A 14,670-nucleotide genomic window follows, 5' to 3' on the forward strand; every position below is an offset into this window, starting at 1 on the left:
ATTCTTGCTTGATATAGGATCGCAGCTGCTCAACAATTCGGGGTCTCCTTTGTCGTATTCTTTGTCATAATGCCCCAAATGTTTTTAATGGGTGACGGGTCTGGTCTGCAGGCAGGCCAGTTTAACACCCAGACTCCTTTACTCTGCTGCCATCCTGCTGCAGTACTTGGAGAATGTGGTTTGGCATTGACTTGCTGAAATAAGCACAGCCTTCCCTGAAAAATATGTCATCTGGATGGCAGCGTTAGTTGCTCCAAAACCGATTTACACTCACCTAAAGGATTATTGGGAACACCTGTTCAAATTCTCATTGATGCAATAATCCAATCAACCAAGCAGTTGCTTCAATGCATTTATGGGTGTGGTCCTGGTCAAGACAATCTCCTGAACTCCAAACTGAATGTCAGAATGGGAAAGAAAGGTGATTTAAGCAATTTTGAGCATGGCATGGTTGTTGGTGCCAGACAGGCCGGTCTGAATATTTCACAATCTGCTCAGTTACTGGGATTTTCACCCACAACCATTTCTAGGGTTTACAAAGAATGGTGTGAAAAGGGAAAAACATCCAGTATGAGGCAGTCCTGTGGGCGAAAATGCCTTGTTGATGCTAGAGGTCAGAGGACAATGGGCCGACTGATTCAAGCTGATAGAAGAGCAGATTTGACTGAAATAACCACTCGTTACAACCGAGGTATGCAGCAAAGCATTTGTGAAGCCACAACACGTACAACCTTGAGGCAGATGGGCTACAACAGCAGAAGACCCCACCGGGTACCACTCATCTCTACTACAAATAGGAAAAAGAGGCTACAATTTGCATGAGCTCACCAAAATTGGACAGTTGAAGACTGGAAGGATGTTGCCTGGTCTGATGAGTCTTGATTTCTGTTGAGACATTCAGATGGTAGAGTCAGAATTTGGTGTAAACAGAATGAGAACATGGATCCATCATGCCTTGTTACCACTGTGCAGGCTGGTGGTGGTGGTGTAATGGTGTGGGGGATGTTTTCTTGGCACACTTTAGGCCCCTTAGTGCCAACTGGGCATTGGTACATGGTGGTCATAAAGGGATGGACATGGTCAGAAACAATGCTCTGGTAGGCTGTGGCATTTAACCCATCCTCAGATGGCTACTTCCAGCAGGATAATGCACCATGTCACAAAGCTCTAATAATTTCAAATTGGGTTCAAATGAGTTCACTGTACTGAAATGGCCCCCACAGTCACCAGATCTCAACCCAATAGAGCATCTTTGGGATGTGGTGGAACAGGAGCTTCGTGCCCTGGATGTGCATCCCACACATCTCCATCAACTGCAAGATGCTATCCTATCAATATGGGCCAACATTTCTAAAGAATGCTTTCAGCACCTTGTTGAATCAATGCCATGTAGAATTAAGGCAGTTCTGAAGGCGAAAGGGCGTCAAACACAGTATTAGTATGGTGTTCCTAATAATCCTTTAGGTGAGTGTATATTGTTCAGCAGTAATAGTTCCTTTACGGATGTGCAAGTCACCCATGCCATGTGCATTAATGCACCCTCAAATCATCACAGATATTGCCTTTGAACTGTGTGTTGATAACAAACCCGATCCTCTTTAGCCTTGGAGGACGCAGCATCCATGATTCCCAAAAATAATTTAAAGTTTTGATTAGTCAGACCACAGGGCAGTTTTCCACTTTGCCTAAGTCAATCTTAAATGAGCTTGGGCCACAGGCGTTTCAGGATCTTGTATAAATATGGTATCTTCTTTTCATGATAGAGTTTAAATGTGGATGCAACGACATACTGTGTTCACAGACGGTGGTTTTCGAAAGTGTTTCTGAGCCCATGCAATTATCTCAAATACAGAATCATGTCTGTTTTTAATGCCGTGCCTTCTGAGAGCCTGTCGATCACAGCCATCTAATATTGGTTTTCGGCCTTGTCCTTTACGTACACAGATGTCTCTGGATTCTCTGCATCTTTGGATGATATTCTGAAATCCCCAAATTCTTTGCAATTTTACGTTAAGAAAAGCTGTTCTTAAATTGTTGCACTATTTGCCCGTGCAGTCTTTCACAGAGTGGTGAACCTCTCCCTATTTTTACTCCAGAAAGACTCATCCTCTCTGGGATGTTCTTTTTATACCCAATCATGTAACTGACCTGTAGCCAATATACATAATTAGTTGTGAAATGTTCCACTAGTATTTTCTTTATTTTTTAGCATTACACAAATGTTCAAGTCTTTTGTTGCCCCTGTCCCAGCTTTTTTTAAACATATTGCTGGCATCAAATTCAAAGTTGGCATATATGTTTCCAAAAACAATAACATTTCTCAGTTTCAACATTTGATATGTTGATTTTGTACTATTTTTAATTTGAATAAAGGGTTTGAATGATTTGCACATCATTGCAATCTGTTTTTCTTTACACTTGACACAGCGTCAATTTATTTTTGAAAAAACAGCGTTGTATTTTACTTATTCTAGCCTAGTTGGGTATATTGTTTTTGCTGGACCATGTAAGTGGAGCCGGACAAGAAGAGCGAATCTCTCTTACTGAGTGAATATGCGAGCGACCGCCCGCTCACCAGCCCGCCCAACCACTCGCCCCTTGTTAAATAGTATAGTGGTTAGAGAAGCGGACCTGCAAACTACAGGTCCAGCGATCAAATCTCCTCACAGTCAAAACAAATTATGCGTTAGGATTTGTTCTGGAGAGACAACCACTTCGCTGGCTATAACTTTCCATATCTACATTATAGTAAGTCTAAAATACAACTGCTTATGGTTATATTGCAACTGTTTCTGGTGGATTTTTAAGTACGCCTCCGTGCATGCTTTTTGGGTCAGGATAGACAAAAACTTAGCTGGCTACAACATTCAGTAGCTACGTTATAGTATGCCTAAACTAAAACTGTTTACGGTAATACAGTATTGTGACTATTTCTGGTGGATTTTCGAAAGTCACTTATCACCTTTATTTATAGCAATTGTATCAATGTCATTTACGAATGAAAAAAAAAATTGTGTCATGAAATGAAGTAGCTTTGGCAGAGAAAAGTTCATCTTCAGTCACGCTAGCTAAATTCTTATGACTATTCCTATTAGTATGTTTTATACTAGTAAGCCTATTACTGGCTAATAAGCTGTTAAAACGGCCAGTGGCAAAAGCCACACAGTTCATAGATGCTATTTGTGGTGGAGGTAAACTTAAAAGTTTAACACAATGCTTAATGGTGTCTAGCAACAGGGCAAATGTATATTACTGTGGTGTAGTGGTTAAAGACATGACTGTCATGTGGGAGACCTGGGTTTGAATCCCGTGAGGGCAACAACATTTATCACTTTTAATTGTGGGCCGGCTGAACTAGGTGTGCCCGGTTCAATTTCTGGTTTGTTATTTGTTATTTGTTTTAAGTCAGTAGTAGCAGATGTGGTTTTGTGTTTTCCGATTGCCAGAGCAAGGTACTGCTGTCGCTCCCCAAGAACTGTGCCATTGCTCACCAATAGCTACACGCAGGTCACTAGAAACTAGAGAGGGATGGGGGTTATAAGAAAAGAAGCAATTTTGTATTATTACCTGTCACAGGTATATATTTGTCTTGTAATTTTGTGATATAGAATTTGCGAGTATGGCTGTGCCTCATCCAAGAAACTTCTCAGTGGTTTACAGAGAGTCAAATATAGAGATGTGACCTCTAATGCATAATCTTATCAAAGTTGCTTGAGTGCGAGGACAAAAAGTAGACCTGTTTGAAATCCTAACAGGCACTGCCTATTATGCCAAAACCAAAGCTTGACGCAGCTGTATAGCGAGGCAGTGATTTAGACCACTTCACCACTCTAGAGCCCTGAAAGTAGGTTAATTCCAGCCGCCAGAAAGCATCTCTCTGTCACTCAGTGTGAAGCGCTGTTTGTTATTAACAACTCCATTGGCAAGTTCTGCTCCGTGTCTGTAGCAGCGGGGGAGGCCAACAGGCTGAAGTATAGAAGCGAGGGGGTAGTGATAAGTATACAGTACACACAAGCAATCATCCAGAGATAAAAACCACACACATACATACAGAGAATGGAAAACCATCAGGGAAGCCTTAAAAAGTTGTTTATTATGATGGTAGACTCTGAACGATAAAAGAATTTGGAGGGTAGCTGTATACACCGATCAGCCATAACATTATGACCACTGACAGGTAAAGTGAATAACACTGATAATTTTGTTATAATGGCACCTGTCAGTGGGTGGGATATATTAGACAGCAACTGAACATTCTGTCCTGTGTTAGAAGCAGAAAAAATTGGCAGGTGCAAGGATCTGAGCGAAATTGTGATGGCTAGGTGACTGGGTCAGAACTGCAGCCCTTGTGGAGTGTTCAACGTCTGCAGTGGTCAGTACCGATCAAAAGTGGTCCAAGGAAGGAAAAGTGGTGAATCGGCGACATGGTCTCATTGAATCATGTGAGAAGCGAAGGCTGGCACGTGTGGTCCGATCAAACAAACAAGCTACTGTAGCTTTAATTACTGAAAAGGTAAATGCTGGTACTGAAAGAAAGCTGTCAGAATACACAGTGCATCGCAGTTTGTTGCATATGGGGCTGCATAGCAACAGACCCGTCAGGGTGCCCATGCTGAACCCTGAGACCAGTGCCGAAAGCGCCTACAATGGGCACGTGAGCTGAACCACGGAGCAAGGGAAGAAGGTGGCCTGGTCTGATGAATCACGTTTTCTTTCACATCACGTGGATGGCCGGGTGCATGTGCGTTCCTTACCTGGAGAACACATGGTACCAGGATGCACTATGGGAAGAAGGCAAGCTGGTGGAGGCAGTGTGATGCTTTGTGCAATGTTCTGCTGGGAAACCTTGGGTCCTGCCATTCATGTGGATGTTACTTTGAAACATACCACCTACCTGAGCATTGTTGCAGACCATGTGCACCCTTTCATGGCAATGGCATTCCCTGATGGCATTGGCCTCTTTCAGCAGGATAATGCGCACTGCCACAAAGCAGGATTGGTTTGAGGAACACAAAAACTTCGTGTTGACTTGGCCTCCAAATTCCCCAGACCTCAATCCAATCAAGCATCTGTGGAATGTGCTGCACAAATAAGTCTGATCCATGGAGGCCCCACCTCGCAACTTACAGGACTTAAAGGATCTGTTGCTAATGTCTTGGTGCTAGATACCTCAGCACACCTTCAGAGGTCTAGTGGAGTCCATGCCTCGACAGGTCAGGGATGTTTTGGCAGCAAAAGGAGGACCTACACAATATTAGGCAGGTGGACATAATGTTATGGCTGATCGTGTATTTCTATGGGCATGTTATTACCTCTGTCAAATGAATTTATAGTTTATCTATAGTATATGTTTTTTGCATTATGAAAGGTTTTGTGTAGAAGAGTGCACACTAACAATGTTTCACAACTATGCTGCGGTCATAGGTCCTTGTTTTGACCAACTTGATGTAAAAACATTATTTTAATAGCAGGACAACGTTCTCTGTGCTGGAAAACAGTGGTAGAGCACGCATGGGAGGATCAGGCATTGTTTCTCATTGTATCTCATCATTGTTTCTCATATTTGACTCATATTTATACTAATGCATGAATCAGTAATCTGTGAATCACTGGTGTAAATTGCACTGCATGAATCCATGCAGCACATGGGTATACTGTGTACTCCATAGTCTGCCAGCCTGACATATCAAGCGCCAGCTAGCCTGCCAAATAGACAGGCAAGACAGACAGTGTAAACAGCTGATTAAACTGTAATGTGTGGGGTTGTCCATGGGCAGACCTTTAAAAATGACCTGTTAGTGTTTACCGTTGGAGCGTGTTGTGTGCTTTCATGCTTATTCTAATTCAATAAGCATAAGCCAGTGTACAGTTAATCCCTTAGGCCTGTGTTGTCTGAGGACTGTCAAACTCCAATTAGCTGGCAGACCTGACAGTACAAGGACTTCCCTCTTCCCTTCCCTTTGATGGTCTTTTTGTTTTCTTCCTGTCAGTTATCTTTTCATGGGATTATCCACTGAGTTTGAGAAACATAGAGTACTTTCCAAATGGCATCATATTCCCTCTACAGTGCCCTATATTCAACCAGGTCCCGTATGGACATAAACATTGGGAACAGAAATGACACAAGGTTTAGCATAGTATCCCAATTGAAAGTGTAGATAATGTAAAATGTATGGTAACATTTCTTATGTTGATGTCACCATACTCTTAAATGTGTAATAAGTGATAATAATGACTTTTTTCACAGACTGTAGTTTGTGTCCTAAATGGCACCTGTCCCATATTGAGTACAATAGTTTTCACCATAGCTGTACAGAAAATATGGAATGGTGGCTATTTGGAATATAGTTGGGTCATATTTATGACGTTCTTTCCCAAGTTGCATTGTTGTTGATCACAGAGTTGAGAATGTGAAAACTAATTAGTTTCTTCCTCAGTATGTTGATATTAATATTCATGAATATTATGATACTGTGTCCCTCACTGCTTGTCATTTAGGAAGTGAGGGCCCATGAGATGTATAGCTAAATATAAGCCTCTGCCACTGTATCAGCAGTGCCGTAATGAGCTTCAAGCCAGTCACTCAACATGCTTGCCTAATGTAATGCTACTTTCTTTCAAGACAATACATTTTCTAGAAAGAGGGACTGATGGTAAATAATTATTTCTTATATTGTAGTCTTCTGAAGAATGGATTTCCCCTATTTCAGGGACAGTTTCTTGCATCCATGTAAAATTATCTGTTAATAAAGACACCAGACAGGAATTCCCATGTTACACATGGAAGAGGTGGATTCTAGTAATATGTTTTTTACAGTTTTCTGGGGGTTATTTTCTCCCAAAGTGTGTACATGCTAATTTCCCTTCCTGTATTTACAAACCTTAATGAATTACACATGGAAACTCCTCTTAATCTTTGCCTAAACCAATCCAATGATTTAAATGTGTGGGGAAAGAGTGCAGAATCCAGTAGAAAGGAGAGCTAGTTAGGACACAACCTTGGTGTCTTTCCCAGAGGGGCTTAAGTCCATAGAGAAAACCCAAGGGTGAGACAAGTTTATATGAGCTGTATGTTAGTTGTCATTGGACATATTGGTTACTGAATCGTTGGATGTTCTCAAGGGAGCTTCAGGTTAGTAAGAACTACAGATTTCAGAGATTTCCTCTGGGTGGAAATGTAACAAAAGATGAAGAAATATGAGCTGTTGCTTGTAAAGATGTAACTATCAATCTCTTCTCCAGACCATCATTGCCACGTTCCCCTTGTCTATGTTCTGATTGCCTTAAAATAATTCATTAAAAGGGGCATCAACAAAACTGCTACTGAACTTCAAGTAGGCCTACAATTGGACCAACAAGGCCTACAATTTGACCAACAATGGTGCACAATATAGGCTTATAGACCGTCTGTGTGTGTGAGTGTGTCTAGGCTAACGTATGTCAGTGGTTTTAAAACCGGCAGTAACGTCAGACAGGATTTAGTCTTTCAACTGACCATTCAGTTGTAGATCAATCTTGGGTGCAATGATTACATTCTCGCACTGACTGACTGTGTGGAGGCCCATTGATTTAACCTATTCTACACTAGCAAAGTTACCGTTCTTTGTGCAGCTTCAAATGTTGAACAAAGTTGGAAGATGTTGCACCTCCATCTGTAATTTTCTCCCTGCATGGTTTGCACATTGCAATCAGTTCTTTTTTTTAATACAGCATTTTTATATAAATGTTTCCATGGGCTCCATCTGAATTCACCGGCGGATATTCCTTCACACAACCATACGCATTGGCTGCTGTCAGATTCACACTGTAATTTATTAAATGAAGAGTTGATGCAAAGTACACTTTTTTTAATAGCATACATTTTTATATGTGGGCTTGGGGAAGGTATCAAGTCGATTTGAATCAAAAGGCTACAGTCCATGTAAAGTCACAAGTCACTGGTGTTAAAGTCAAAGTCAAGTTGCATGTCTTTTTTGATTTTGTCAAGTCTAAAATCATCATATTTGTGACACAAGTCTGACTTGAGTCCAAGTCATATGACTCGAGTCCACACCTCTGAATGGCACCCCCATTAAACACACTCCTCTTATTATTGTCCAATGTCTGTTAAACAGCAGCCTATCCTCTTACATGATAAAAGGTAGGATTTTGCTACAAAAATGAACCTGACATTCTGATACAAAATTGCTTTGGAGTACTGTAAGATCCTTGTAAAATAATAAATGAATCCTCTCATAAACCTTTAGCACTCAAAAGTGAGAACAACGTTACCACTGACAAAACTAGAATTGTTGGGTACTAAGCTAGCCAGACATTGGAATCTAAACTGCCCTTACTCTCTGTGTAGTTAGGCTTCAGAACTGGCCATGGGTGTACAGTATCTCAGCTTCACTGAAAGTCCAAAATGACATCATATCTGCTTTAGAAAAGGAGTCACATTCTGATGTTTTTACTGATTTGGCTGAAATGTTAGATTCGGTCATCCAATGCATCTGTTAGTGTTCTCAGGGGATTATGTGGTTTTGAAACAACTTTTCTTACTGTGTACAATTTGTCAACAAGACCTTATCACGCCTGTGGAAAACCTGTAGGATATTTGTTCCCTTAACATTATAATGTATTATTTCAGAAAGATTGTAACAGGAAAGCTATGTTTCACCTGCACCATTCCCATAGGATTCTCTGGCCTTTGATGTCCGCATATTTGTAGGACTTGTTTGTAATGGGTAACATGCAGGTTGCTTTATTACAACATATTTGCTATGTGTGTTGAAACAAGAAGTACATGATTCAAAGAATTGTCCACAGAATATAATTATTTTGATCAGACATGGCACATTCTGCTACAGAAATGGCCACTTCAGGGGGCAGGCACAATCAGAATAAGAAGTATTGCAATCAGTTTGAGGGAAAGGTCTTAAGTACATACTCACGTTGCTAAGAAACAGCCAGAAAACAATATTCAAGTTCTATGCCAAACATAAAAAAAAAAATAAGATCAGCCTTTGAGCAACAGTTCCTGTATTCTATAATATAAAAATGTATAGGCGGATCCAAGCTCATTACAATTACCCATTTCTTTAAAGCTGTTGGAATTTAGCGATTACGTATAGTGTTTGAATAATAGAGAACCCTTACAAATCAAGGGAGACAATATATTCAGTATTTATTGGAATAATGCAGCAAAAATGTCCTTTTAAACAAACGTTCCAAAATGTTATCACTGTAAAGATGGTTGCTAGTGGTTATATACATTGAAGGGTGTGTCTACCTATCACAGATCACATCTCCAAGAGAACCCCCATGCCAAATGGTCAATGTAAACATTCCATATTCCTGAGGATGGCAGAGTGTGATCTACAGAGAGAGAATCTGTTGTTCTCAGTATTTAGGCACATTTAACTTCAAATGAAACATACATGAATGAATCATATAATTCCACAAAGCCATCTTTGAGCTTGTATTCTTATTGTTATTTATACTCACTTACATTTCCCAAATGTACAGATGAAGAACAGAAATACTAAGGGATGGTGATATCATCCAAGAGTAAATATAATACATCCTTAATTCTATGTGGATTTAATTTATTCAAGGACAATGTTGTGAGTCACAATCAAAGTCTGAAAACAGCTAGTTTGTCTGTATATGAATAAAGTCCTGAATAATTCAAAAGAGATTTATGTGAAGTGGTAATGGTAAATGTAATGTTTAATTCATTTTATTTTTTTACTCAAACCTGCCGGCTGTACTTGTTGTTTTTGTTTTGTGTACATTCCACATTTCCTGATTGATATTGAATTCATTCTTAATCTCAAATGTAATCTCCCTAACAAAGCTTTTCTCTTTATTTACAGCTGCACTCTAACATGGATCGAGGGGATGGTAACGTGAAGTACATTCTTACTGGAGATGGTGTGGGGAGCTTATTTCTAATAGATGAGAACTCAGGTGACATTCATGCCACTAAGAGGTTGGACAGAGAGGAGAGGGCAATATACACACTCCATGCTAAGGTGGTGGACAAGAGAACCAACGAGACACTGGAGCCTGATACTGAGTTTAACATCAAGATCCATGACATCAATGACAATGAGCCAAAGTTCTTTAAAGAAATATATTTTGCCAGTGTCCCAGAGATGTCTGATGTAGGTGAGTGAGAACAAGTCCTTTGGTCTACGGCGGTCCTTTTGTGATGCTTTATTTCTACAACAATGGGAATTATTTGCTAAACAATGGTCATAGAGGCATCATGTCATTCACAATCATACCATGAGCAAAAGTGAAAAGTTTAAATACAGATATTGCCTAAGCTAAAAACTAAGGTAAAATATGACACTGTTTCAAAATAGTCATATCATGGGTGTTTTAGTTATGAGATATTTAGATTCAGGATCCATGAGATGATTATTATTATTTCAAATGAAACCCTCTGAAAATACATGCCTACATGGCTTAACAAAATGTTCAAAAAACTAAACATGACACTGACGTTGATTTTTACCGATCCATTAACTCTGATACAAAGCCCATACAAATCAATACACAAAGGGATATACTGGAATAATCGAAAAAGCCCAACAGACACAGTGAAAAAAGTTTGTATCATAAACACTTACAAAGACAGTTAGAACAGAATTTGATGATATCTCCCGCTGTTTGGGAGCGAAAACATATTATTCCAGAAGGCATGAATACAAACAAAGCTTTAAAAATGCAAATAAGGAAACTAGTATCAATTTCCAATTATGAGCCCACAAATAAATAGAATGTTGCCTCCCATACAGTGGGGAGAACAAGTATTTGATACACTGCCGATTTTGCAGGTTTTCCTACTTACAAAGCATGTAGAGGTCTGTAATTTTTATCATAGGTACACTTCAACTCTGAGAGAATGAATCTAAAACAAAAATCCAGAAAATCACATTGTATGATTTTTTAATAATTAATTTGCATTTTATTGCATGACATAAGTATTTGATCACCCACCAACCAGTAAGAATTCCAGCTCTCACAGACCTGTTAGTTTTTCTTTAAGAAGCCCTCCTGTTCTCCACTCATTACCTGTATTAACTGCACCTGTTTAAACTCATTACCTGTATAAAAGACACCTGTCCACACACTCAATCAAACAGACTCCAACCTCTCCACAATGGCCAAGACCAGAGAGCTGTGTAAGGACATCAGGGATAAAACTGGAGACCTGCACAAGGCTGGGATGGGCTACAGGAAAATAGAAACTTGGTGAGAAGGCAACAACTGTTGGTGCAATTATTAGAAAATGGAAGAAGTTCAAGATGACGGTCAATCTCCCTCGGTCTGGGGCTCCATGCAAAATCTCACCTCGTGGGGCATCAATGACCATGAGGAAGGTGAGGGATCAGCCCAGAACTACACGAGAAGACCTGGTCAATGACCTAAAGAGAGCTGGGACCACAGTATCAAAGAAAATCATTAGTAACACACTACGCCGTCATGGATAAAAATCCTGCAGTGCACGCTAGGTCCCCCTGCTCAAGCCAGCGCATGTCCAGGCCCGTCTGAAGTTTGCCAATGACCATCTGGATGATCCAGAGGAGGAATGGGAGAAGTCATGTGGTCTGAGACAAAAATAGAGCTTTTTGGTCTAAACTCCACTCGCCGTGTTTGGAGGAAGAAAAAGGATGAGTACAACCCCATGAACACCATCCCAACCGTGAAGCATGGAGGTGGAAACATCATTCTTTGGGGATGCTTTTCTGCAAAGGGGACAGGACGACTGCACCGTATTGAGGGGAGGATGGATGGGGCCATGTATCGCGAGATCTTGGCCAACGACTTCCTTCCCTCAGTAAGAGCATTGACGATGGTTCGCGGCTGGGTCTTTCAGTATGACGATGACCCGAAACACACAGCCAGGGCAACTAAGGAGTGGCTCCGTAAGAAGCATTTGAAGGTCCTGGAGTGGTCTATCCAGTCTCCAGACCTGAACCCAAAAGAACATTTTTGGAGGGAGCTGAAAGTCTGTATTGCCCAGCAACAACCCCGAAACCTGAAGGATCTGGAGTAGGTCTGTATGGAGGAGTCGGCCAAAATCCCTGCTGCAGTGTGTGCAAACCTGGTCAAGAACTACAGGAAACGTATGATCTCTGTATTTGCAAACAAAGGTGTCTGTACCAAGTATTAAGTTCTGCTTTTCTGATGTATCAAATACTTACGTCATGCAATAAAATGCTAATTAATTACTTAAAAATCATACAATGTGATTTTCTGGATTTTTGTTTTAGATTTCGTCACTCACAGTTGAAGAGTACCTATGATAAAAATGACAGACTTCTACATGCTTTATAAGTGGGAAAACCTGCAAAATCGGCAGTGTAACAAATACTTGTTCCCCCAACTATATATAAAGGCTCCATGAATAATTTTCAGTGGCATCATACATACATCATACATACCATTAGTGTCTGTTACAATATTTCATCTCTAACTCTGTGTCATGCTTTATAAAGTGTTCATGAATGTTGCATAAATGTGGCCATAACATGAGGTGATAAGCCCCATTCCGCACAAGAAGTCACTTACAAAATTGGCATAATTGTAACATTACATTAATAAACACCTGGTCTTCTGCATGGTAGAAGAAGAGGCATACCTGTCTGGTTGTTAGGTTGCCTCAGATAGGGCTACTACAAATAATTTTGGGTCTGACACAAATACTATCTTTGAATGTCCATCACTCCATCAAAGTACCTCTCACACCCTATGGTAACGTGATTCTTAAATAACACATGGCCTATCTTTCAGCACATATAGAAGCACCTATATTGGGCTTTTAAATGTAGAAACTCAATTGGATGAAATTGGATAGTTTAGCACAATAATATATTCTGTCATGCTTCTTTACCAAGTGAACCGTTTATGGACCACTTTTATTTCCTGTTGGAAAGAGTCTGTGCATAACCACATATTTTTTATCTGGACTTCAGGAAGAGTATCTTAATGCTGGCAATAGCTAATGAGGAGCAGCACTAATTCCTGCATTTAGTTTTACTTTACTAATTATTTACCAAGATTGAGTATACTTTGACTTCTTCACAATGTGGGTGAATTAATGGTTGCTTTCTTATTGTCCATTCATGTTCCGGGGCAATTCTAATATTTTAAGGAACATCAGGGACGGACATGTCCATCCTTTCGTGAGGAATTATACCTAGCACTCAAAAAAAATTTGTCTTTATAAGAATGTACATTACTAGGTTACTAACATTCAAACAATTATAGCACTTAATGATAATATAACATATTATGTGAAGCCATTATAAATTGATTGTCTGGTGAATTAACATTCACATGGGTGTGGTTTGGCACATTAATGCATATTAACCATACACAGATGGTTGCATTATGTTATCAATTCACACAAATGTTCAACATGCCATGAAGAAAAAATGCATGTACATTCAGTTTGGCCAAACATTGGCACAATAACAGCCATATTATGATATCTCTTGATCCACGTCACTCAGTGTGATTACATTTTGAACACATGCTGAGGGTTTATGAATCTAGTTAACAAACTATGGTTAAATTTGGCCAGATGGGCACACTATTGGACAGGACAAACTATCTGTGCAGTATATAGTGCATCTTTACATGTGATACAGCTGTCTCTAGCAACACGAAAGTGGTGCAGCAAAACCAACAGTGGGTGAATATAATGTATTTTGTGCTGCATTTAGCACAGATTTAAGAGAGTGACTCCTGTCATGCTTGGAAGTAAGACTGTACATAAGAAAAAAAGGCTTGGATTACAAAAGGTGCAGTGGAATACAACACAGTATTATCAGCATGAATATTAATGTTGACATGCTTCACCTTAATGCCATATATATATGGATTTGTATATTCTGTGCCCTCCTGAATGATTGCTTCATAGCAACAAAAATAAAAGGCTAGGAATAATTTATCCTACACTCAGAACTTAAGAGAAATCTAACCTTTAATTGAGTACTATGGAGAGTACTATCACAAAAATATTCCTGCAAGTAGATATTAGCACTTAGGCCTAATGACATCAACTTGCTAATTAAAAGGGAATGATCAACTGTATCAAAAGCCCTTGGCAGGTCTATTAACAAGGCGACAATTTAGCTTATCATCCAAGGCAATATATTTTACAGCCATTGTGGTTGCAATCTCTGTGCGATTCCCTGGTCTAAACTGATCAAAATCACACATATTCATACAGAAATAAACATGGCTGTATATTCACAATATTCCATAATATTTGCCTAAAAAAATTATTTAGAAAGTGGTTTGTATTTGTCAGGGTGAGTATCTGCCCTTAAGAGAGTTGTAGAACATCGTTCCATACTTTTGGAATAACTCCCGAGATAATAGATAAAAAAAGATATACGTTACCAAACCAGCAATAAATTGTGATCCACATGAAACTAAACCTAGCCCAATTTATTCACCCCATTGGATTTCCTTGTGTCTAGGATTTGATCAATGAGTTGGCCCATCATCATGATATTTGCCATGCTGCTGTTTCTCCATGTGTGATCACAGTACCCTAAAATCTACACGGAGCGAAAAGAATGAACATTTTCCATTATTTTAAATGACAATGAAACAATGAAACATTTCACAGTTGTTTACATGTTTACATTTACATTACATATTTAC

General features: G+C 39.6%; 1 protein-coding gene across 2 annotated transcripts in view; it reads left to right on the forward strand.

Moving 5' to 3' along the window:
- The window catches only part of LOC105029635 (cadherin-6), a 61,682-nt gene that overhangs the window by 20,771 nt on the left and 26,241 nt on the right, over nucleotides 1–14,670 (forward strand). For both annotated transcript variants that reach the window (XM_013139553.3, XM_010903110.4), the window contains exon 3: nucleotides 9,858–10,152. In XM_013139553.3, coding sequence (XP_012995007.1) covers nucleotides 9,858–10,152 — 295 coding nt within the window. The remainder of the gene's footprint in view (nucleotides 1–9,857; nucleotides 10,153–14,670) is intronic.

Source organism: Esox lucius, chromosome 21, assembly GCF_011004845.1.
Source record: "Esox lucius isolate fEsoLuc1 chromosome 21, fEsoLuc1.pri, whole genome shotgun sequence".
NCBI lineage: Eukaryota > Metazoa > Chordata > Actinopteri > Esociformes > Esocidae > Esox > Esox lucius.